The sequence below is a fragment of the Triturus cristatus genome, chromosome 4_1, assembly GCF_964204655.1.
Source record: "Triturus cristatus chromosome 4_1, aTriCri1.1, whole genome shotgun sequence".
Classification (NCBI taxonomy): domain Eukaryota; kingdom Metazoa; phylum Chordata; class Amphibia; order Caudata; family Salamandridae; genus Triturus; species Triturus cristatus.
Genome location: NC_140585.1, coordinates 227,727,106 through 227,753,752, shown reverse-complemented (window position 1 = coordinate 227,753,752; position 26,647 = coordinate 227,727,106). Strand labels below are relative to the sequence as shown.

General features: G+C 45.4%; 1 protein-coding gene across 3 annotated transcripts in view; it reads left to right on the top strand.

Annotated features, from left to right (window-relative positions):
• BRAF (B-Raf proto-oncogene, serine/threonine kinase) overlaps positions 1-26,647 on the top strand; it is an 803,995-nt gene that overhangs the window by 472,947 nt on the left and 304,401 nt on the right. For all 3 annotated transcript variants that reach the window (XM_085651927.1, XM_085651928.1, XM_085651929.1), the window contains one exon: positions 18,462-18,546. In XM_085651927.1, the coding sequence (XP_085508053.1) occupies positions 18,462-18,546 (85 nt within the window). The remainder of the gene's footprint in view (positions 1-18,461; positions 18,547-26,647) is intronic.

Genomic DNA, 26,647 nt, shown 5'->3' with positions numbered 1-26,647 from the left:
AAAAGTACAGCGCGCCTGAGGACTCTCCTGCATGCCTCATTGGCCATCCAAAGCCTGATTCCGTGATAATGCAGGCCGCCCAAAGAAGAGCTAAGAGTCCTGGTGCGCCATGAACTACTCCGCCGGACAAGGAAGGGCACAGGTTACATAATATCAGAGATTTTCCGCGCTGGCGGCAACGTACATTAGAGCCTCCAGTGCCATGCCCATCCTTGGGAGGTATGATGGGCAGATGTGGTCAGACATTTCTCCCTTTCTGGAATTTCTGCCTGAAGACAAGAAGAAGAAGGCAAGAGAAATACTCTCAGAGGGTGAGAGAGCCTCATCGGAAATCATCGATGTGGTGCTGGACATCTGTTCTACCGCCTTAAGGCAGATGGCGGGTGCTGCAGTGTTGCACAGACAGGGTTGGCTGAAGGCTGCAACGTTCTGCCCGTAAGTCCAAGCTAAGGTGCTTGCCATGCCGTTCGACGGTGAATACCTTATCGGAAAGCACGTGGATGAGACGCTTCAAGCTATTAAATCAGACACAGATACGGCTAAATCCTAAGCCAATCTACAGCAGAAGAAGTTTTCTTCTTTTCAAGGAAGGGGCCAATTTACATCTCGGCCCCAGCAGCGCTTTCAGCCCTACTATCAGCAGGGTTTCTGGCTGCAATATTCAGTGCAGTCTTTTCCTCAGACGCCCACACCAGCATATACAAGAGCTCCAGCACGCAGACGTCCCGCAACTGAAAGAAAATCTCACGATACAGGCAGAAGGCAATGAGAATATTCAGGCACCTGTCACTGCAGTCCCACCCCAAATAGCTCAAAACTGCTCCAAATTCTTCGTTCAGTGGAATACTATTTCTTCCGACAGATGGGTGTTAGACGTTTTCAACCATGGTCACACCCTGGAATTTCTCCACCAACCTCCAAATTTCCCTCTATGGAATACTGCTTATGGTCATCTGGCACTTCTCAAAAGAGAAATAAGTCTCCTGGTCGTTAAACATGCAATCAAAGTTGTGCCACGCTGTCAACGCAATCTAGGCTTCTACTCTCACATTTTCTCATAAAGAAAAATACAGGAAAATGGAGGCAAATTATGGACCTCAGGATGATGAACAAGTTCATCAAAAGTCAGACTTTCCCGAAGTTGTTGCTTCAAGAGATTCTTCTTCTCTTAGATATAGGAGATTATATTACCTCACTGGATCTTCTGGATGCGTACTTACATATTCCCATTCATTCAAAGCATTGTCTCTTCACAGGTTTGAGGTGGCAGGGTGCCATTGCCAATTCAAAGTGCTGCCTTTCGGACTAAAATCAGCACTCAGGGTTTTCACCAAGTATCTGGCGCCGGTGGCAGCCTTTCTCTGGCGTTCCGTGCACCAGGTTTTCCCCCTTTCTGTATGAATGGTTGGTCAAGGCTCCATCCTTGCCAAAGAGTCCAGGAGTGCCTGTCTTCAACTTTTTCACTCTCTGGGTCTCATTCTCAACAGAGAAAAGTTGTCTTTTCTTACCTCCAGGTCACTCGTGTTCCTGTGAGCGACATTGGATACCAGTCGCTCAATGGCCTTTCCCACACAGGAAAGAATCTCACATCTTCAAAGGATAGCTCAGTCCCTCTCCTAAAGAAGGTGCGTTTCTGTGAGGGCTCACAAGTCTATGTTGGGGATGATGTCATCCTACATCCCGTTGATACCACACTGTTGATTGTGAATGAGACCTCTCCAGGAGCAGCTCGAATCTTAATGGATTCAATTTTGAGGCTCCTTGGACGAGAACATCTCAATCATGCCAGAAATGGTCTTGGGTGATGTCCTGGTGGATAAGCAGAAGAAATCTCTCCCAAGGCATTTCCTTCCTGCCAGCAAAACTATTTATGATAATGACAATAGACGCTTCCATGTAAGGGTGGGGAGCTCACCTTCAGGAGCTTCAGGTCCAAGGGAGGTGGTCGGACCAGGACTCTTTGTGTCACATAGATCTGTTAGAGCTAAAAGCAGTCTTTCTAGGGCTCCAATACTTTCCTCCAAGGATAAGGGGATCGTCGATTCTCATCTGCACAGACAACACAACCACCATGTTCTATCTATAGAAACAAGGGTGTCGAGGTCTCTGGCTCTGCCAAGCCTAGGGCAACGAATTTGGAATTGGCGGATTCAACACAACATATCGATACAAGTCCAGCACGTTCCGGAGGTGCTAAATGAATGGGCTGATTCCCTCAGCAGGGACACCAAGCAGTGTCCCTGCTGAGGGATTCTGTTCAGCTGGAAAGGGTGTTTCAGTGTTAGGGATTAGCGACCCTGGATCTGTTCGCTACATTACTCATCATAAAATTTGATTTCTACGCCAGCAGATTTCCTCCATCAGGTTCTCTGAGGAACTCCTTCTATTTTTCCTGGGAAGGGACGTTTGCTTACGCTTTTTCTCCATTCCCACTCATTCCAAAAGTTCTACAGAAAATCAAACGGGAACCTTGCCGCATCATTCTCATTGATCCTGTGTGGGCAAGACCATACTGGTACACATAGCTGTTTCGGCTATCAGAGTCTTCTCTGATCCGTCTTCAACCAACGGAACATCTGCTTTCCATGGATCAAGGCCAAGTGGTTCCTCCGCAGATTCATCCACTTCACTTACCAGCCTTGCTCCTCACCACACAGAGTTTGATGACTTCATTATCTCTGAGGAGTGGCGTTCGATACTTAGCAAAGCCCGAGCTCCCTCCACTGTCAAGTGTTACTTGACTAAATGGAAAAGATACTGTTCCTGGTGGGCAAAGCACTCTTGTCATCCTCTCTCTTCTCCTCCAGAGGACATTTTGCCATATCTCTTGTCTCTGTGCAAGGCTGGTCTTTCTCACTCAACGATTAAAGTTCATTTAGCGGTAAGTTCAAGATTTAGAAGACGTTCAAATCAGTTGTCTCTATGGTCTAACAGACAAGTGAAAGAATTTGTGAAAGGTCTTTTTAGAGCCTATCCACCAATTCGACCTCCTCTGGTTCTCTGGCAACTGAACATTGTTTTGCCCCATCTCCTGAGATCACCATTCGAACCAATTCACAAGTGCAATCTGAAGTATCCGTCATGGAAGGTGGCTTTTCTCTTAGCCATCACATCTGCTAGCCGTATTAGTTAAATTCAGGCCTTTGCTGCAACAGCACCTTACCTGCAATTTAAACAGGACACGATGGTGGTCCGCACTAATCCTTCTTTCATCCCTGACGTTCCTACCATCTAAATAAACCAGTGGTCCAGCCTTCCTTTTTTCCTACTCCGTCTTTACCGGCAGAGAGAGCTCTGCATTCTTTGGGCATCAAATGATGCGTGACGTTTTACTTACAAAACGACAAGACGCTTTCGTAAATCTACCTGCTCCTCATCGCCTTCTCTGCTCCTAGGTAGGGTCAGGTTTTGTGAAAGAGCGAGATGCCCCCTAACGTCTAATGTGACTGCCCTTTCCACCAGGAAGATATCAACGTCCTCGGCCCTGTTTGCCGGAGTGTCTTTACCCGACATCTGCAAGGTGGCAACAAACGTCCATACCTTCACAAGGCACTACTGCCTGAATGCTTGGCAGAAGACAGATATTGCTGTTAGACAAGCGGCCCTACGTAGTCTGTTCACCTAAAGTAGGCCTCCTCTTATTGAGGTTTATTATTATTATTATTTTCGACACCTCTATTTTGAGTTTTCTTCTCTTGGTATTTCGGCAGGTGTTATATTTTATATATCTAGATACTACGTTACTTGTTTGCGATTCTGGTTATAGTACTATGGTCGCATGGTGGGATGGTTCACCTGTTTTTCCCTCCTCCTTTAACTATTCTGATTCAAGAATGTGAATCTGTAAAAGATAAAATGCTGGAGAAAAAATGAGTTACTTACCTGTACGCTGTGGTTCTTCAGTATTGATATCTTTTAAAGATTCACATGCAGTCCTCCATCCTCCCCTTCCATACCTCTTTCGTTTTACTAACTACACTTGTGCCCGAAATCTAAGGTATGGTGGCCCTGCAGGGGATGGATACTCTGGGTCTGTGATGTGATTGGCTGGAGTTTGGGTTTCTTTAATGAGATGAACTGGTTACTAAATGCTATTGATTTTCATGGGAGATTAACCTTTAAGCTTTGTACTGCTATTTTACTGTTACCGTGGGACTCCCACCATGACGACGGGGAAGATTCAAGCATGTGATTTTATAAAATATATCAACACTGGGGAACCACTGTGTACAGGTATGCAGCTTGTTTTTACTCTGGTAAGTCCAAGCAAAGTCGAAATGTACATCTTGGCATCAGTGCAAGACTTCTTGTGGGAGTCCTTTCCCTGACACTTCTGCTCCATGGAGAGATTGGCTAGATCTCAGTTGATTTATAGTTATGAGTTCACTAAAGCACAGCCCTTGGTGTGGGAAGCCTCTACACCAGTGCCTTTGCCTCGATGCTAGAATTTCTGACGGCCATTTTTGGGTTGCTTTGAGGTGCGCTACAAGGTTTTCCACCCAAGGATGACGATGAGAAGGAGACTGATAATTTGCCCCATCATCACTATACTGGCACTGGTGTATATTCAGACAAACAGAACACAAGCAATCTTGATACTTCTTCTAACTTGGACTTGGACTCCCATTAGACCCCCTACTAAGGTAAGAACCTCTTTTGCTGTGGTGGTACTGCTACATCTTTACAAGGGCCCTAGTAAATATGGCTCAGATGAACTTCACAGCCCCCTGGAAAGCACAAGCATAAAGACAGACTGTGACCCCAGCACCTCCTGGAGATTATGCGTACTGGATAATGATCATTCCTGTCAGAGATTATATGTATTGGTGAATTCTGGAGAACATTTCCCCAAAGGAAAGACACACATAGAAAATCCAAATACTGTATTTTTAAAAAGCTTTAATTAATATTTATATATATATTTTTCTTTTTTTAGTTGTAAAAACCTGTATTTAAAACGAGTACCAGTGAACACAGTGTGGTGCCTAGAACCCTGGCCGGGCCGGCAGCGTAAACACTTAAAATTATACCCAGGTATTCAGCCGGGAAATACACAGCAAATCGCCTACAACCACTTTGGGCCGGCCACGTAAACAGAATCATTGCTCACAAAGTAAAGAGGCTTTAAAGGGGTGTCAAACCATGTAGAGGAGGAGGGCCTAAGCTTGGGTCTGCCACAGTATTTGTGATGTACAGATGTCCCCATGTAGGCATTGTCAGGGTGCATGCTATCCTAAATCCTAACTGCGTTCCTGATGAGGTGGCTGCCCCCAAGTATCCCCTATTATGTGTGCAAGGATGCAGTGTCAGGGGCATCACGCAGGTGAGTGTGCGTCAGTTCCGAAGGCCAGGGTGGCTCCAAGAGAAGGAAAGGTGAAGGCACCAATCATGTCAACTATACAAAACAACTAAACAGGTCGTGATGTGACACATGGTGTAGGTCATCTAGCATATTCCATATAATGGTGCGCAAGAAAGGGGGGTCTCGCGCAAGCTGAGCGTGCATGTTACTAAATCGCTTGGGAAAAGCTGGAGGGCTCTAAGTTTTGGGGGGCCTGAAGCATGTGAACTCAATGCGCATTAGATAGCATATTAATGGCTGCCATACACGCTGGAATTTCTTTTCAGTGTTTGCTAAGCTGTGGGAAAGTCGTTCTATCGACAAAATGTGCCAGACTCTAGCAAACCATTGGGCCACAGACGGAGGAGAGGTGCGCTTCCATGTGCACTCTATAAGTTGTCATGCTGCTAGGAGCAAATGGTTGATAAGGGCCCAGTCCGCCCCGGTCATTGCCTTCAGGGTAGGGGGGCGTATGCCTAGAACTGTCACGTGCTGCAAGCGTGGAAACGGGTATCTCACAATGCCCGTGATATGTCCCAAGATTTCCTTCCAAAAAGTGGCTATAACCTGGCATGGCCATCAAATGTGATAGAGTGTGCCTTCGCCCATTCCACATCGCCAGCAGAGGCTGAGGATCGTGCGGTATATCGCCGCCAGACGAGATGCTGTATAGTACCATTGGAGCATTCATTTGTATGTAGTTTCACAGGAGGCAAGGCTGCGATATGTTTTGGCGATGTCCTGCCATAGTGTGTCCCACTGCTTGGGGGAAAAGCCCTCCGGGGTTGCTTGTTGCCAAGCAGCCTGGTATTTGTGGTCGCGGATCGGGGTCGAATGCTGCAACACCTTTTAAGTTTTAGAGATCAGTCCCCTAGTGCCTACATAGGCCCGTTCTCATTTCTCGAATCGTGTAAAGGGGCATGCTGCTGCCGCACTGGTCCCCGGGGTGGACAGCCAGTGTTGTAGCTGCCTTTAATTATTATTAAAACCTTCTGGTAGTGCACATTATGTGGATGAGTGTTATTGCAGATATCAAAATAATGGTGAAAATACATGTGTAAACACGAGAAAAAATAACAAATTACTAGATTGTGTGATCATCAATTCAAATCATTGATGGAATCTGTATGGGAATCCCTCCCTCCTAGCACATAGCACATAACGTGCAATAGAAACGTGTTTTCTTGATGGCTGTTTGTACAGATAATGATCACTAATAGCTTTTCGATGTTTCTCAGACTGCAACGAGTGAGGTCAGTTTCTGCCTGTGTGTGACCTTCAAGCAGACTTTGCAGGTCTAATGCTTTCCTCTGATGCCTGAAGATTCTCTGTCTTCATATTTATATACATTTTCTCAGTATTATTATGGGAGGAACAGACCTTGTGACGAAAGTGTGAAAAACTAACATATAAATTCCTTCTGCACATTTGCCTAAATGTATTGTAATCTTATTATTTAACAAATTTAAGCAACAAAATAATGAACAAACCATCCATTTATAATAAATACATGCAAGGTTGAGGTGCGAGTTTATGTTGGATAATGGTGTACAATTAGTGTCAAAAGGAAATGAAGGAGTTCTTGGTCATCATTTTATTAACAAAGTAATCTATTTTGGAGACGTAATTAGATATGGTAGGTATGTGTGTACCATGCGACCACTCATAATCAAAATACACAAATGCAAGCTGAACCCTTCAGCATCCTGGTAATATGAAGATATTGTCTACAACAAACACTCCGTCCACAGACAGGAAAGGAAATGGAATAAAACTGAACTCCGTGACCTAACTGTTCTGAAGCCCCTCCATGCCAGATTCAGATAACTTAGCACATCAGCCAAAATCATGTACTATACCAACACCGTCAGTGAAGCTGCCAACATAAGCGAAACACTCTTCAAGACATTTAACAATTAAGTAAACCCCTGCCTTACACTTCAATCAGACACTCTCCACAAGTGCAATGCCATCTACCTCTTCTTACAGAATACAGGAGAACCTACAATAAATCAACAGCACCGACCTTGCTTTTCTGACACCAACCCCCTCCATGCTACAGTAGTCATCCTTCAAATGATATCTTGCCCTCATCATTCTTAAGGCATACAGCAAAATGTGTACTGCCGATTCCATAGGACCTTAAGTTCATGCTTTAAAATATTCAACACAAAAAGTTTCATGCCAAATTGCACATTCTTTGGAGGCAGGGTTCAAACTAAAATATAAATCTTCATCCTTCAACATGAGCAAAAAAAGCAAAGGTTGTCATCTGAGGAATATTTCAGCAACCTCTCCATAATGAATCATGTGTTGCTCGAATGTGAATTTACCTTGACAAAACAAAAGACAAGAGGCATTTGGCAAAACAGGAACAGTTGGTTTAATCAAACTCTTCGGTCGGTAGAACAGTTACAGAGTTGGGGCCTGAGGACTGTCTCAAAGAACAATCGATCTGTGCGCCATTATTTACATTTCTTGGAGCATCATAAAACAATTCAGAGATCCTTTTGAGGAAGAGGAATGCGGGCCTAGCCATGGAGTCATAAATGACTCCCATTTGGGTCTCGACCTTTAGTGGGCACAATGAGGGCTATTGGGTTGCGTGTCCAGATGTCTAGCATGGGGAGCTCATGATCACTGCATTTGCTGTATCCTCATTGGCTGAGTGTTCCTAGCTTCAGGTGGCATCTAACTTTATGGTGTTTTGGGAACACGCGCACCTCTCCGGCCATGTTTGCTTTATTGGGGCGCATCTCCCGTGACCATTGTGGTGTCGCTGCCTATCTGTGGGACTGGTCTGGGTTTTTCCTGTTCGTGCATTTGTTCTGCTGGTTACATGCCACCCTACCTGTGATTTGTCAGTCATGTGCCTCAGGCTTAGTTCACAAGGCCTGCCTGACCAAGTATTTTAGACTTGGGGTTGATGGAGAGGTCATATCGAGGGATTCCGACCACAGTGATGTGATCTTGTTTTTATATACACATGTATCATTGCGTACACCGACATTGACTTTTCCAATATACTAACATTCCCTCCTCTAGTTTAATTTTCGAGTAAATCATTTACCCCACACTTCTTTTTTTGTTGTTGTTTTTTTGTTTTTGTTTAAATCTGTGTTATTAATATTTTCAGATAGTATTGAGCACATATATGGTACATACAACTTCAGCATTGACTGTACACATTAGTAATAGCATTGTAGATCATATCTATATACATTGAAATACCCACATTACTACGAGGCACAATTTAATAGTATAGGTTCTAGTAAGTATGCAATAATTGCTGTAGTTGATCACCAGCAAATCCTCCAGGCTTCAGCATATTTTGATTACAGAGCTAAACAATTTTTACTGCAAATCAACATACCCTTTTTTTAACGGCTACCAAAGCATGAATCTATTCCAAGCAGTCAATCGCATCTCACTAATACTGCGCACATTATACACGCACATGTAGGTGAGTATAGGCTCCTACTACGGTGACTACTACCAATGTGCTAGTCATCTATGGAAGGTTCTGAACAACTATGAAGAGTGTGCGAAAGGGATATACCTTTTATCAAGAGGCACATCATGGTCCCCATCCCCTGCTACGGCATCCTCATTGGCATGGGAGTCATGAACCAGTGGGGAAGAGGGCATTTCAGTGTGTAGGTCTGCCATTAAAGCGTCCCAATGCGTTGCAATAGGGTGTTTCCTGAGACCCCATTTTTCCTCTCTATGTAAGGCCGTACTCTCCACCTACGCCCAATTTATAAACGAGCGCAACCAGGCCGTATCATGGGGGGATCGGTGGATTACCATCTAAGGGTAATGAGGCATTTGGCCAGGATTAACCCTAGGTCAATGAATTTAGATGTGACTTTGCCCCTGCGATACCTCCCTAAAATGCACACCTCCCATGTGAACGCAAGGACCCTTTCCATACAATGCAGCAAACGACCCATTACAGCTTGCCAATAGTGCATGAGTGGGGGACAGGCCTATAGCATGTGCAGTAAATATGCATTTGTCAGGTGACAGCGGGGCCAGGCGATGTCAACATGCCCAAAATATCGAATGATTTTCACGGGGGTAAGATAGGCCCTATGTGTGATATACAATTGAATCAAACTGAATATTGCATTCTGGGGGATAATAACCGGGCCCTCCATTACAACGTCCCATTCCTTGACAGTATAGGGACGGCCTAGTTCTGTTTCCCACTTGCCAGGCAATGACGTGATAGCGCTGTGGGGGTGCGCATTGATCCTGCTAAATAGCAGATTAAATGTTTACCTCACCCTAAGACATGTAGGTACTGTATTGTTAGATTTGAGGGCAATTAGTTGGTTATGTCTCCCCAGTTGTGACTCACTGCCTCTATAAGTGAAGCATGCAATAGAAACTGTCCCAGAGGGAGTCCATCTTGCTCAACCAGGGTGCCATAGGATAAGAGTGTACCATCTCTGCAAAGGTTGCCCACTGACGAAATGCCAGCCACATCCAATTCTGCAAAGTCCGCTCCGGTAGTGAATCTGTTACCCCGCGGTGTACCAAGTATCTTATTGGCTGATATAATTCTGCTAGTGCCACTCAGCATTGAGATTTGCTCCAAATTAGTTCCTGTATCACACCCTCAAACAAGTGAAAAAATGATGCGATGACATACAGGGGAAAGTTCGCAAAATAATACAGGAGGCGAGAAGGTGTCACCATCTTGAGTAATGCTACACGGCCCGTCACTGATAAAGGAAATGTTCTCCAGAAGGCCACCTGTGCCCATAATGAGGTGACCGCATGTCCCAAGTTACTTTAAAAAAGGTCCAGTGGGGAATGGTATATTTGCACCCCCCAATAACAGAACAAATTGGGCTGCTAGGCAAGGGGAACTGTGTCAATAGTAATGCATCGGTCTAGTGTATTAGGAGCAAATAGGAAGGACCAGGATTTGCTCCAATTTACTTGCAATCTAGAGAGAGAAGTGAACTGTCGAAGGATGCTCACAACTTCTGTGAGGACAACGGTGACATCTCATAAACATATTTCAAAGGGTGTGAGGGGCTCATCTAGCTCCTGCTTCCGCTCGCATCCAGCGTCTGATCACATGGACTCAACATCGTATCGTACGCACAGGACACCCAATTCATCCTCTCCCTGTCCAACGAATCAAACCCCTCCAAACATAACTTTCAAGACGGAATGGATGCAGTCGCCAGGTGGATGAAGAACATCTGCCTACAACTCAACACAGACAAAACTGAGGTGTTCATCATGGGCCCGCACCCCAATGCCTTGGACGACACCTGGTGTCCTCCAACCCTCAGGAATCCTCCCTCCCCCACGGACCATGCACGCAACCTCGGAATCATCCTGGACTCCAAACTCAAAATGGACCGCCAGATCAACGCCATCACCTCTTCCTGCTACCGCACCCTCCCCCTACTCCAAAAGACCTTCAATTGGCATCCCCTCGAACACAGGAAAACCGTCACCCACACCCTCCTCAGCAGCAGACTGGACTATGGAACTGCACTCTACGCCGAAATCAACAAGAACGTCACCTGCAAACTACAGAACATCCAGAACGCCACCGCCAGACTAGCCCTCAACCTACTCTGCCACTGCCACATCAGCCAACACTGTCGGACACTACACTGGCTCTCCGTCGAGAAGAGAATCACCTTCAAACTACTCACCCATGCTACATGAACCACCGCCTCACTTTCCACGCACCCCAAGGGTCCCTCTGCTCGGCCCAGCTCTCCCTTGCGACGGTACCACGCATCAAGAAGACCAGATTGGGAGGAAGCTCCTTCTCCCTCCTCGCAGCCAAGGCATGGAACTCTCTCCCCCTCCACCTCTGACAGACACCAACGCTCCGGAAATTCCTGAAGGACCTGAAGACCTGTCTCGTCGACAGAGCTCCGTGATCATCTGGGAGCTGTGCCCCTCCCCCTTTCCACCCTCCCCCACAGCGCCTTGAGACCCCTCCGAAGAGTAGCTGTACATTATAAACCTGATTGATTGATTGATTCTAGAGTGAGCTTGGGTAGCATCACAGCAGTTATGATGAAGGTGACGTACTACGGGGTCACAAGTGTTAGTGAGCGATACAGGAATGTGTAGTGATAGGTCAGTTCAGAGTGAATGTCACTCTTGAGAGTGGAGAAGAGAACCATTAGCTGAGCACAGTCCTCTGATAGGTCCGCCAGGGCATCCCTGATGGATCAGCCAGTGTAGAAGAGAGCCTGCCTAGTCCGCCACCGCATGAGTTTTGGCTGAGTGAGTCTCTCTAATAGTATTGCGCGTTCTGCGTGCGCCCCTGCCTGGCACTGTCTCTTAGCGGGAACTATGTGGTGCCACAGTTTCCAACCGCAGCAATTTCTGCTTGCCGCGTGTCAGATCGGCATTTAGCACCCTGCGGATGTTCCAGTTCAGGCTTAGGCATATTCCCCGCATCGTAATTTCAAATGCATCCCACACCTGGGAGCGTGTTCCTGCTGTTTCATTATTGGAATCAAAATAACCCGTAATGGCTGTTCTCAATGATGAGTGAAAAGGAGAGTCCTCCAGTGCCACTGTCTGCTGCCACCAAGTTGGGATCGTGGAAATTGACCGCAGCCTACGCCAATTGAAAATACTGCAGGTTTTGGTCCGAGTGAGTTTGACCCAAATAATCAGTGCGCTTGACGTGTTGTGCAATATCAGACTTGCCCAATAGTCTATCTATTCTGACATACAGGGCATGTGGTGCAGAGTAAAAGGAGTATACCTTAGTTGAAGCATTGCGCATGTGCCAAATATATACAAGGCTCCAATTGTCTAGCCAACCTACAAGCGCTCTAGCATTTTATGAGGCAGTGGTGCAGGGTAGAGGGGAAATGGGTAGTCTAAGATGACGTTGGGTGGTATTACAATTACCACCCAATAACCACAGTATCTCACTCCATTACGAGAAGATCCCAGAGAGAGTATTGAGATATATAGTTTGATCTGTGTTAGCACCATAAAGGCAGGCAACTAATATGCGTTTACCGTTCAGCCTACTCAATACAAGGGCATATCTACCCCCAGGGTCTATTTCCACCTCCTCTGTAGTAAACGGGACTCCCGTTCAGCCTTCCCAATACAAGGATATATCTACCCCCGGGGTCTACTTCCACCTCCTCTACAGCACAGGGACTCCCAGCCTGACCCACACAAGCGCTCCACGCTCATAAGAGGAGAAATCAGTAGCAACGATCTGCCCATGTCACCGACGTTGGAGTTTAGTCGTCTCAATAGCGCGATATGCATCTGGTGGTACTTCAGATAAGAGTCGATACCATAATGGTATGCAGTGGTATGGATGTCGCGCACCTTCCATGTCAGTATTTAAAGATTTGCCACTTAGTTACCTGGAGGTAAGAGGACTGTGGAAATAATGCTAGGGAGCCGCATGTATACGCTCATGAGAGAATCAGAGAGGGACTGCAATGCAGTGAGATCGAGGTGGAGCCATATTTGGTGTGTAACCTTAAACTGCAGAAATGGTTTATAAAACACAAACCCTCAGATACCAGAAGAGCAGAACACCAACCGGGCGTCCACCCAAACCAGGGCACAAAGGACTTTTGTGCACCAACTAGTACGTTGATATAAGGGGGGTAGAGCATAGAGGAGCAACATGTATAGAAGCCCCTTCAATTATACAATCCATATCTGTTGCCAGCATATCTGTGTCAACTTTGTCTGACATGATGTGTTGGAGGCGGGTGTGGGCCTGCTCCGGGAATGTTGTGCGGATGAAAGGGGAGCATTTTTGAATCAGGAATTTAACAATTCAGACTGCAGTTACAAAGGTTGGATTTGATTTTGTTTGATCCGGGACCAAATGTGATGTCAGTGCATCAAATGATGTCGTCTTATGTTTGGTGAGACTTCCCCTGGGGAGTTACTGAGTTCTGCTTGGAAGGCCATGTCGCAGTTAAGTTATCATCACTGGAGGAATGAAGCGACTCTGTATTGGGGCTCAGGTGCTGCGACATCTCCGCAAGCACGCTGCATGTTCCAACACTTGGTGGCGCTCCGCAATCTGCTACAGATTTGGTGCAGTCTTAGGGGCCCGGGCCTCTTGCAGCGCCAAGTACGTTCAACCATCGCAGCCGCCTCAGTGTCGACCGCGACTGGTGAGCAGCATGGGGGCCGTAGGTCTCCAGCCCTCGCCATGTCTCTTCCGGAGGGTCTAAGAACTGTGTAACCCCATCTGTGACCACTCTGAGCCTGGCTGGGTAAAGCAAAGCGTATTTCAGGGTTAATTCTCAGAGCCTGCTTTTCACAACGATAAATGTGTTGCGCCGTTTTTGGACCTCTGCGGTATAATCGGCAAAAACATAACATGCAAATTCCCCACCATCACCTCCGGGAGCTTTTCTGGCCTCGCTTAATATGGCATCTGTATAAAACACCTTGAACACTATAGGCCTAGGATGAGAGCCAGGTGGGAGTCTGCGTACTGGAACCTGGTGTGCACACTCAGTGGTGAAGTACTGAGAGAGCGCCTGCAGAGGCAGTAGGTCGCGTATTTAGCCCTCTACTTATGCAATGGCATCTCAGCCTTCTGTTTCTTCTGGCAGCCCCACTTCTCAGATCTTATTCCTCCTTGATCTTCCCTCAGCATTCTCTGCTCTCTGCTACAATATGCAGACACGATCTGACAGCAGCTTCAGTGAAGAGTCCATGTTTCGAGTTGTAGGTTGGAATTCTTCCACAATCTGCTCTGTCGATGCAACCTTATCTGCAAGCTTGTGGTGGTCTTCTCTCAGCTGCATCAGATCTGTGACAACTCTATCCTGAAGTCTAAGGAGGTCCTGGAGTTTCCTGTAACGAGCAGTAGAGCATAAAATTTGCTTTCCATTGCTGCTATTAAGCCCGCAGTCTCAGACCACGAGGCATTAGGGGCACTGATGCCATTAATGGGAGTGTATGGAGTCGTCAAGCCCAGGCATCCCACGACATGGCGAGGTGGGGGGACTCACAACTGAGTGGCTTCTGATGCTGCAGTACAATTTTATGAGCACCCCACCTCCTGTCTGTCTCGCTTTATTCGTGCTTTATCGTGCCTTACCTATTTGCGGACCTCATATGTAGCATGCGTATTGCTGAGCGTGCCCCAGGGTATCCAAACATGCATGTACTGGCCCCCAAAAGGCAGGTGGGAAAGAGCTGTAGTGGTATCTCGAGATAGGTCCTTCTTCTGCGTGGCACAGCAGTCTCTTTAGTGGGCAGTGACCCAATCTATGGTATGTTAGCGTGGTCAGGCCATGCGCATTTACAGCAGGAAAACACTGCGAGGCAGTTGTGTCTAGACAACTACATACACGGGAGGTCAAGACTCCACCGGGACCAGGTAAGCGAGACCCACCCTGCTAGGCTCAAACACAGATCTCGCCAAGACTGGGCCAAAACCCACCCGTTATCACACACCATATGCCTCACAAACAAACTCAGACCCAGCTCGACAACAGCAGGATCAATATTAGAAGAGGCAACATTGCACATTCACCACTGTTTTGTTGTATGCTGTGAGTCAATAATAGCAGTGAGGCTTAGGTAGGAGATGACCCTTGGACCCCATTGCAATCCTAGCAGCTATCGCTCTCCTTCGAGCCGTCCGGGATCCCATGACCCCAGTGACCAGCTGCCCGGCCAAGGTTACGTGCAGGTCAGCGGCAATACCTGCACCAGAGGGCAAACACCGGATGGCGGCATGAGGCACAGAGCATCAGGCCTGGCCGTCTGACATGAGGGTGTAGGCCAAAGTCCACGTTCTCAGTGTGTCTCACGCTTGCGCACTCCAGCTGCCACGGAGAGCTCCTCAGCACGATGATTGGGGGTTAAGGGATCATGTTGGTGCCGGCCGTAGCAGAATGCCGGCTGGCAACAGGGATTAAAAGTGGATAATAGGTATGGATGCGGAGCCTCACTAGAGTGCGTCCGCCATCTTGGCCCTGCCAGCCCATCCTTTACCCCACACTTCATGGCAGTCACATTATTAGGGGCTTATTGTGCTTCAGTTTTAACTAGTACTGCTTTTCTAGTTACTTGCATCTTACCCAATTTGAGGACTGCATTTTTATAGCAGGAAACCCCCACTTGTAGGAAAACAAACAAAAACATTCTGAAGATGAGAATGGGCAGCAATGACACACACAGACCTGTCAAACACTGGGTGAGCCAGAAAAACCAGTTGGCATACCATTCCTGCTCAGGGGCACCTCCTTCCTTACGCATGTCTGTTTGTAAACAATGCAGTGCTAGGATGGCAAGAGTCAAAGTCCCATTGTCCATGTTATTGCCTGGGATAAATGTGACAGGACATGGTATGTATAGTATTGCGCCACAGTTCTCATTCTAGCCAAGTGGAATAGTTCCTTTACCTCTGAAACACAAGGAATACAGTGTAAGTTTCCGTTCAATTAGCGGTTGCCCTTCCCTTCCAACCACTGGTACCTATCTATCTCCGTATCCCATATTTCTTGGCACGGGTTATCTATGCTGTTGTTCAACCCTCTCCGAGAAACTAATTTCCTCGTATCATTAAGGTGGATTGCCCTACCCTGGACCTCCATGTCTGGGGTACTTAGACATGCCATGCTATGGGCCACTCTGGGACCACAGACGGAAGTGGGAACGGACGTGTTTGTGCACAGGTTCAGTGGCTTTGCTACTTCCAAGAATCTCTTTTCTGGAAAGTCTCAGGGCCAAACATTATCCTCTCCTACGGTGTCCCCCTGCTCATCCTATCTAGCCCAGTTTGGATATCGCTAGGCTCTGTGAAAAGGTACAGTGCTGTGGGATTTCTCTTGTAACGGGTCACATTCAGTACTACTCTATGGGATTCTACTCTGTTTGGTTGTATCTTCGGCCCTAATCCTACATAGGTACAGGTGAATAAGGCATTTAGCTTTTTCAGGGGCTATCCCTTGGGACAAGTAAAGCCTGTTGGTGTCTACTGCATGCAGTATCAGCGATCAGACGTTACATGACCTGGCTGATGTCTGGGTGCCCACGGCTGATACCATGTGTTGTGTAAGATTGGGCTGTGTAGTGCTAGTGGGATGCTAGTATTGGATTCAGTGTAATTATAGGTGACATGGAAGAGGTCTCTACGCAAGCGCTGTGAAAATGTCGGGGTGGACCCCATTCGACTCTGCAAATACAGTTGTACAACAATACTTAACTTTTTTGAGCATTGCAAGTCTTGGGATGACTTCCAGGGGAAACGTCTGTGGTCCTATGGTCATCAGGGGTTTCTTTACTTTTTAAAACAGTTACAAAATGTTTGTGGAAAGAGTTTGTGGTCTGTGACTCGCACAGTTGGGTCTTTGTTGGGATTATGGAAATGGTCGCTGCAAAGGTGCAGGCCACTGTAAAGGTGGTGCACTTTGGTGGCTTGATTGCAGATCTGTTGGATAAGAGCTGTTTGTTGATTTAGTTCAGAAAACATTTGCATCCTTACTTAAATAATCATCAATCATTCTTGGGGATTCCTGCGCCTGTCTTTTTTTTAGGGGTGTGCTTTTACATTCATACGTGCTATTTTAGTGGGGCAGCAGAAGGTAGCCCCAATTGGGGTATCTACATTTCCTTTTTTAATAAAACAGTGGGGGTTTAGTCATGGGTCGCCCTAATTCTTTACTTTTGGGTCATTGGTTCTGCCCCCTCACCATGACAAAAAGGATATTTTTTAAGGGGTGGTCTTCGTGAGCATGTGGATGAACTTGGTTATTTAATTCATGTTTTATGGGTGTCGACAGACTTCCAATATCATACCTTCTCTAGTGTGTGAGCTGGTGGTGCCTTTTGACCTACACATGCTTGGGGCGATATGTAAGGAGGGGAAGTGCCGTAATTGGGTGTTTTTGACGATCGCAACATGCCCTGAGGTTCCGTGTATACCTTTCCAGTCCACGTGCAATGGGAACCTCCCTAATGGCTCGAGGTGTCTTGGCAAGGCTCTGTTTCTAGCGGGTTCTTTTGGGGCTAGCTTTTGGCATATTTTTACTGGTCTTCTGGGCTTTTCCCTAGGTTTTACTGTGATTTACTGGCTCTGTTGTTGTGTACTGGAGGGGGTCGGAGAGCTGTCCCGCGGCCCCCATGTGTTTCTGATGTGGCAGTGTCCGAGATTAGGCTTATTGCCTCCCCGGATGGTGTGTAAGTCCTTGTGTGTTAGATGACCGCTAGGCTGGATACAGCTGTGAGCATATTCTGAAGTATCTCGCACAGAGCTTTGTTGGACGTTTACGGACTCTCTTTTTCCCGGCACCACCTCTCCCTATAACTTCATCTTTGTCCACAATCTTCGTGCCTGCTGTCCCCGGCTGTGGCCAGGGACTTCTAACCAGAGAGCCACTACTTTTGTTGTTTTGGAGGGACATGATCCGACAAGCAGCCCTTGGGATGTTTGAAAAACTTTGAGGGAAAGGAGGAGGCAGAATAACACTAAAATGAGAGTCCGGTGCGAGGCCAGAACTCGTCTAAATTCATCTAACCGGAGGTGAGGGGCTTGGACAGTTGGTTGTTCTGGTGAACCTCTCCTCCCGACTGACTTGGTGCCGCGCAGCGCTATGCCACCTTTCGGATCTTGTGTGGTGGAAGTCATGGGGCCTTTGCTATTCCGAGCGTACGAGAAACCTGGCTCCCGACTCTAAGGGATAGCTTTGTTTTGAACTGAAAGGGGTCCTCCATTGGCTGAAGGCTTCTGGTCTTTTGGGGGTGCTGCGGTTGGGACTACAAGGCATGGAGGAATTTGTGTTATGGGCCGGATGCCAGAGAATGAGGTTCTTTCGACTTATTCATTTGAAAAGTTCTGTGAAAGATTTTTCATCTAACTTTTCTTTATGAAGTGACATTTTTAATTTTGCAAATTGGTTTCGTTTTAAAGTTAAGTAAATGAAAACTAGCCAGCGTAGACTGCAATAGGCTGTCCAAGCATAATTGTGTGTTATAAACTGGAGAACTCCCTGGAAGGGTTCTGAGGTTACAAGTAAATAAGTATTCCTTCTAGGTCATTTATTTTAAGAATAGAACATGCACTGTTTCCTGGCAGTATATTGTTCTTTCTTATTGTCAATTTTGTTTCTCTTCATAGGTGATGTGGCTGTAAAAATGTTGAATGTTTCAGCTCCAACACCACAACAGCTCCAGGCTTTCAAGAATGAAGTGGGAGTGCTCAGGTAAGATTACTCTTGGGGGCATAAGACATCTATAACATCATTCAAATTCTATTGAGCGTGGAGGGGGCCGTATTTATAATGGTGGTTATTGTAGAGACCCATTTATCCATTGTCCCCTAAAGCCGTAACAACCATCTTTCGGAGGGACCCTACCTTCTTTTCACATCCAAGAGAATCTTTTCTTGCAGTCAAGCTGCAATATCAAAAATAGCAATTGACAGTATTGATATGATAAATACATAAGATGAAATGCTGTTCATCTCTTCTTCAACTCCTGCTTCTAGTTCTTAAGCAAAAATGTACCGGTAGGTGTTTAAGGATGTTTGCAGTGCTTGAGTCTCTGTCAAAGACTAATACTCGTGCACCTCACTGTCTTCATATTCTGTCACTTCTCAGTGCTGTAAAATAGGCAGAAAGGGCATCGTAATGGGTGACATCATTGGTGCTACAATTAAACATCTGCAATCCAATTGACGAAGTGTGCCCTGTCAAGCAGTATTTGTAGTAGACTCTATACAGTTGGAATAGCTATGCTGCCTATACAGATTTTTGATTGTCATTCACAAGGTGGTAGTCGACAAATCAGACTTCCCTCGAAGCTCTATGTACCTTAGACTTTATGGTTGATGAAGCGGTTTTCAAGGTGATTTTAGGTAGGAAAGCTACAGAAGACTGAGAAGAGGCAGATCTAGGCACTAGAGGCATTTAAGGCAAAACACGTGGCACTTTGTCCCAACATTAAGAAGACATTTCTCCCAAAGGAGCCACTTTAGGTAGAGGGACCTTTAACTTCACAATTTTCCGTTATTGAAGTTTTAATTTGTTCCATTCTCTGCCTTTTTTGAAGGGTACATTGCTAGAACACGCCTTACTGATTCATCCCAGAAGAGGGAGAAAGCAAACAAAAAATAAGGCTAAACAATACAAGACTTAATAATGAAGAATGAAATCCTACCAGTTTACGCCCACAGCCACCAATGCCCTTGCTCCAGTACATGAGCCCTAAGTTACCCTCCATCTCTATACAATGTACAAGGAAATATAAAAACACCTTATTTCAGTCTTAAGATTCATCACGAGTACTCAAGAATGCCTAAACACATACTTTTCTTCCCCGATTACATACCTTTAATTTGACTGTCATTCCCACATAAGGCCCGCAAACTCTGGTCACAATGTTTTTTTTCACGTCTAATATAGCTTTTTGTGCCAAGACCTTCTAGGCATAGGTTAGGTGACTTGCACTCCTCAAGTATTCCGTTTTCTATGTTTTAACACTTGTCAGAATCTGTTGTATAGTGTAAATAAAATGGAATGGCCCTCGCAGTATCTCCTCAGGCAAGTCCCCACATCCGTCAAGCGATTACCATGCCAGAAAAGGCTAGATTACAATGCTGAATGCATCGCAATAATGCTGCCAATGCTCCCAACTGCCCCATCTCAAAAGAAACAGTATTTCTGCATTCCAAGCCTCCTGTACAGAGATAGACCCTTCGGGAAAATAGAACAGCCACAGCCAACTCTGCAAGGCCGTTTGTATTACATCACAAATTCCACACTCAAGCAATGTGAATGAAAACTTTTCAATATAGTCTGCAATAGTCTGTGACTAGGCTGTCAAAAACATAATCTTGTGTTAGGAAATGAATGTGAAGGTTCCCTTGGAGGCAAACTAGGATTACAGGGCCATTTAAAGAAAGTGTCTGGAAAAATGTGGCTCATCAGGAAGCATATATATGTAGCATGTAATAGGCTGTGAAAAACAAAAACTTCTTTGTCTTGCGTTATGAAATTAAGGTTTCCCTAGAGGAGAACTTGGATTACAGTGATGCACGTCGGGGAAAACTTGCTGCACAGGTACAATGTGTGGATATCCCGAGATGTGTCAGGAATCAATGCGGTGGCATCGAGTGGCAATACATAGGTTTCTTCAGCCGCAATTCCTCGATGCGTCGGTTCTTACATACGCGACAGGCACTGCGTCGGTTCTGCAGCAGCACCGTGATGCATGGTGATTCTTCTCACACAGTGGTGCTGCGTCGGGAAAAACAGCCGTAAGAAGAGCGATGCATTAATTTCTTCAGTTCTTATTTTCTTCCAGCTCCCAGCAGCAGGAACAACCTCCAGAGGCCCACAACTGCAATAGGCACCTCCTGGCAGGTCAGAACTCTCAACAGCAGAGTTCAGGAGAGCTGGGGTGAAGTCTTTGTGTCCCTGAGACTTCAGAACAGATCTTCAAGCAGGTTCACAGCAAAGTTCCAGTCTTTGTCTTTTCCCTGGAAGAAGCAGCAACTGCAGGCCAACCTCACAGAGCACACAGCAAAGGGGCAGTACTCCTCCTCACAGCTCTCCAGCTATTCTCCTTGGCAAAGATTCCTCTTGAGTCCAGAAGTAATCTAAAGTTCTGGGACTTCGGGTGTAATACTTATACAATGCAATGTATTTGTTCTTTTTGTGCAAGGGTCTCTGAGCCCAGTCCAACCCAGTTCTGTCCTCACTGGTGCAGTACGACCATAGGGGGTGAAGGCAGCATTATATAAGGGAGACAAGCCCTGTTCAGGTGCAATATAAACTCCCACTACTCTAAATTCAGCCAAGGTCCATTTAGCTCAGCTCTGAGTAATCCAGGAAGGGCCAGGCACACCTCAACCCCCAAGTGGCTGTCTACAGTTAATGCACATCCCTAGCTCCTGTCACTCTGAAACCAGGCAGTAAATCCACAAACAGGCAGAGGCACACAGAAAGGTTAAACAATAAAATGCCAACTTTCTAGAAGTGGCATTTTCAAACACACAATTAAAAAAACATCTTTATTAAAAGATGTGTTATAAAATTCAGAGAGCCTAAATTGTTTTTCTCCATCTTGTCCCAATGGGTAGTTATACTTGCAAGATGTTATAAAGTATTTCACATTATATCCTATGGAACAGATAGCCTTTCAATATTGAAAAACGAAATTGGCATAGTTTCACTATCAGGACATGTCACACACACCAGTACATGTCCTACCTTTCATATACACTGCACCCTGCCCACGTGGGTACCTTAGACCTGCCATAGGGGAGTCTAACATGTAAGAAAAGGGAAGGTTAGGGCCTGGCAAGTGGGTGCACTTGATAGGTCGACATGGCAGTTAACAAACTGCGCACTGACACTGCAGTGGCAGGTCTGAGATACCTTTTCAGGGCTACTCATGTGGGTGGCACAATCAGTGCTGCAGGCCCACTAGTAGCATTTGATTTACAGGCCTCGGCACACTCAGTGCACTTTACTAGGGCCTTACCAGTAAATCAAATATGCCAATCAGGAAGAACCAATTGTAAACACAATTTACACAGGGAGCACTTGCACTTTGACAATGATCAGCAGTGACACAGTGCCCAAAGCATCTAAGACAGCAAAAGCAAAATCCAGCACAGAATCAAAAATACAGGAGGTAGAGGCAAACAGTCAGGGATAACCATGCCAAAGATGCCAAGTCTAACACATTGTCTTGTTTCATGAACTAAAGGTTTCCCTAGGGGGGAACCTTGATTACAATGGTGGTCGCCACTGTGTAGTTTTTTCAGATCAGAGGTTCCATATGAAAAGTTTTTTTTTTTGTTTCACTAGTAACTTTGCTGTCATTTGAGGAATCTGCACAAATCTTGCTTTCAAAATAAAAGTCTGCTCCTTTCCAAGTTTATCCATCTTTTGGAGTCATAGCAGAAACTTCCTGGCAGATGGCACAGTTCTTTGGTACATAGTACAGCTGTGAGCAATATATATACCTTAGATATTGCTTACAGTATGGGTCAAAGTATGGCCTGCATTAATTTGTTATTGCTTCGCTCTGTAACTCTCTCTTTTTCAGAGCAATGTACTCGTACCGCATAGTGCCTTAACTCGTAAAGTATAGTGGCATCATTTTAGTTTCTCCAGTTCTTTTTCTGCTTTGGATGATAAAAAAAAAACCTGTTATGCACTGTTTTTTCAACCTCAATTTGTTTTCTCAATTCTGGGGAAGGTGTGAGTTTTCGTGTCATAATGCGCTTTATGGACTGCTCTAGTCTGTTATTCCTCAAGGGTGTTTCTTACGTGCTGTAACAGAGCCACACACAAAAAACTCTCCATGTGGCCTTGGCAGCAGCCCACAAGGTCTATGCTGAGATTTCTGAAGAATCATTTTTAAGTTTATAGTCTTTAAAGGGCTTGTATGAGAGAAATTTCTATTTTTCAGCAGGTGTTTTACACTTGCAAGTCTGCATGGCCCAGAATGCTGTAGATAAGTGGTTCTTAACCTTTGGACTTCAGTGGACCTCCACTTAATCATTACTAGAACCCAGGGATCACCGGTGACTCATTATTGGAACCCGAGGACTCCCACTAACTCATTAACACAAGCCATGGACCCCGGCCTAAGCATTTTTGATGATTTGAGACGCAAAAAATAAGCAGAAAAATACAGAAGCAAGCATTCATCAAACAAGTTAAAAACAATTCTACATTTTAATTACAATGACCAGGTTAGAGTTTTCTAAATTCAACTGAGTCCACTGTATAGTATACAGACTATATTCAGTTTTATGCTCTGTCACTGTCCCCACAAATCAATAAGGATACTAACTTAATTTTTAAACTACAGTTTAAAATTTCTTCACATTTACAGAATGTCTTACATTTTCCAAGTTTGCTTTTTTTTAGTTATATACACTTTATTTTTCTGTTAATAATATTTACATTTGTAAGAAGTTGTGCGCCTCCTGAGTAGGCTTTGTGGACCCTCAGGGGACCTAGACCACAGGTTAAGAACCTCTGCTGTTTATGCTGAAACAAGACACAATTTAGTTACTGGTTGTACATGTGAGTGGTTGGAAAGAACTCCAGGGTAAATCTCCCAATTAATGACCTAGGATAGAAGTGAGTATTGAATTTAGAAAACATCTAAAGAGAATTCAGCTCCATGAGGGTTAGACAAATATTAATGCCCTATCATTGGGATGCTGCAAGTACCAACCATCTACCAATCCTTTCTAATATCTATGAGCACAGTTTAGTCATTGTTATTGTGGCAGTCTGCCGGTCCAATTTTGTCTAATATAGTGTCCATCACAATGTTCCAGTTCTCCCCCATTATTGCTCTGTTTGGTTTAAATTACTGTCAAAAGTCTCATTTTTGGAAAAAAACATCATGTATATTTCCATTGGATGCATACATTGACCTCACCAGCAGAATCTTGTCAAAAACTTTAACTTTAACAAAAGCATATAGTCCGCTCTGGTCTAGCCATCTTTTCAGGATTTTAGGTATCATCCTGTTTATTCTTATGGCTACACTGCGTTTCTTTGTTGGACTAGAATCAGGAGGCTGAGACTTCGGAACTCGGATTGGCTCTAGATCTACCACTACTTACTGTTGTGATCACATCCTAGTCCATTTCTCCAATTTCATGGCCTCGGAATTTGATAGCTGTGTCACCTGAAAGAAGACAATGCTTGTTTATTTTTAGTTTTTAGATAGTGTAAAATCTTTAGTCTCTTAGTACCTTGTCCATTAATTTTAAGCAAGGAGATGATCAATGTTTATTTTTATTAAACAGCCATTAGGGATCTAAAGTATTGTGTAAATCAAGTCCCTTTTCCTGAGGGGAAGTAAGCATGTATCACTATTACTGTAGAGTCAAAAGAGGGATAAATGATCTTTGGGATTCGTGCGAGGTTTGCATAAATAACTCAAATGCACACTATCTGTAGTCTGCAGGCTGTAGCTACCCTCGATCCTACAATTCTGCCTTTTGAACAGGTACCTATCTGCAATGCACATACCTTCGGCATTTCACTCCAAAGCTTTATATTATACTTATTGTTTCAGTACCATTATGTAGCATAACTATGTGTCATCACTGTTATCAGTGAGATGTCCTTTTATATCTTTTTAACCTGTGGACATATCCTAACCCCTGACCGAACCTGACTAGCAGGGTGGGTTTTGAAACGCATTGTGTAGAAAGAGGGTGTTCTGCATTTTAAAAACTGATAGTTTCTTAATGTTGTCACAGATGGTGGCAACCTCTGTTTTTCCCTGTGTTTACTTGTGATCACTGTATAAAAGAGCTCGATGAGTGTGTACAACCACTTGCCTTTTTTCTAGTATCACCACAAGCATGCACCAGTCTGGGCAGGTGATCAGGGTAACAGTTAATAATGCTTAGTGTGTGAAAGTGGAATGCAAGTTTTGGTTTGTCTGGCTGTTGTGTGGGTTACGGAATTTGGTGTAACCATAACTTGCAAATTCTAGTGCTTTTCCATTTTTAATTAGTAATCATTAATGCACGAGAATTGCGATTTTTAAGTTGGATTTCTGAGGTTATTTTAAGCATATGTTAACCAATAACTATACCACCTATAACTTCACTTTAACCTTTATTTTAGTGTGTATATACATGTGAAATGTATTTCTGATAGAGACTTCTAACCCCAGATTCTTCACCTTTTGACTACTTCTTCAGGGTCAGACTGGATCCGGAAACATTCGAGCAGTACCTCTGTTCGCCATCATTTGACACCGTGTGGCTCGGCAGTGATGCTGTTGTACTCCGGAAAGCCATTATAGGTGCGACTCCCTTGCTATGACGTCAGTTCTTTTCTTTCTGAGCTACCTCTCATTTCTTTCAAGACCCTCTTTACCTCAAATTTATTCAGTGTGGTAGGGAAGTGACACCTCCCAAGGTGACCAGGTTTAAACCTTGACAGGAATGTTAGCAAATGTCTGTGGCAGATCCACATCAGGTTTGTCTGTGGTGCCTAGAGTCCGGCCACAATTCTAAGGCCTGTAGTGACTGTGCTTCGATGATGCTACAGATTCCATTTGGCAAGCCACTGGCACTAGCGTCACTACCCATCACCATGACATTTTTAGGTGCAATGTTCAGTCGCCCCTTAGAGGCATGCCTTTTGATGGGACTCACCTTTTTGGAAATAAAGCGGACTCCGCTCTGCAGTGTTACAAAGAAAGCAGGGCCCCAGTATGCTCCCTGGGCTTGTCTGCTCTGCCACGCCAACCTCACCTGCCCGTTTGATCTGTCCTTGGCTTTAGCAGGGGTGCCTCTTCAGCCCCAGCAGAGTTCCCTGCTGTTTTATGGCTGAGGCCGTGGCACCATCGACCCTGCAGTCAGAGACTAGAAGCGTCCAGTCCACTGCCCCCCCAAATCACATCCACAGCTCCATCTGCCATACGTCATTAGCATCCCTTTGTGGAGCACGGGCATCTGATTGGAGGCAGGATTCAACACTTTTTACTGGCTTGGCAGGCAATGAAATCGGACAGGTGGGTCCTGCGATTTTTCCAGAAGGGCTATGCTGTAGATGTCCTTGCCGCCAAGCACACTTTTCACCTTCCTCAAAATGCCCGACGTAGGACCATCTTATGGCAGGAAACCCTTTTGGTCAAAGGGGCTATTGATAGGGTGCTTGCATCGGAAGTGGGTTTTTTACTGTTACTCCTGCTACTCCCTGGTTCCAAAGAAGGATGGAGGTCTTTGGCCTATTGTAGACCAGTAACCTCTCAATGACTGACCCAGGTCTTATCTGCCCTTGGTCCTGGAGACTGGATGCCTGCCTTGGACCTGCAGGACACCTATTTTGACATCTGCTTCTTGCAGGCCTACAGGTGCCATCGACTGTTCATGGTGGGACAGGAGCATTTTCTGTTCACTGTACACCACTTTGATGTCACAAGTGCCCCTTGGGTGTTTATGAAAGGGATGGCGGTGGTGGAAGTACATCTTCAGAGGTCAGGGGACCCAATTTTCTCCTATTAACCTGCCAAAGTCACAGCTCCTTCTCAGATACTGCCTTTCATATGAACCATTCTGGACACGCTCCAGTTTTGTGCCTTTCCCCCGAAAAGGAGGGTCTAAGATATTCAGGCTATGATCTCTATCTTTCAGCCTCCATCCTGGATTTTAATTAGGTCAACTCTGTGGCTGCTGGGACTGATGGCTTCCTGCATCCTTCTGGAGAAGTATGCCAGGAGTCATGTGTGGGCTCTTCAGTAAGATGTAAAGTTTCAGTGGGCCCAACATTAAGGAGACCTCTCCAATAATTTACAGATCTCTGCGGA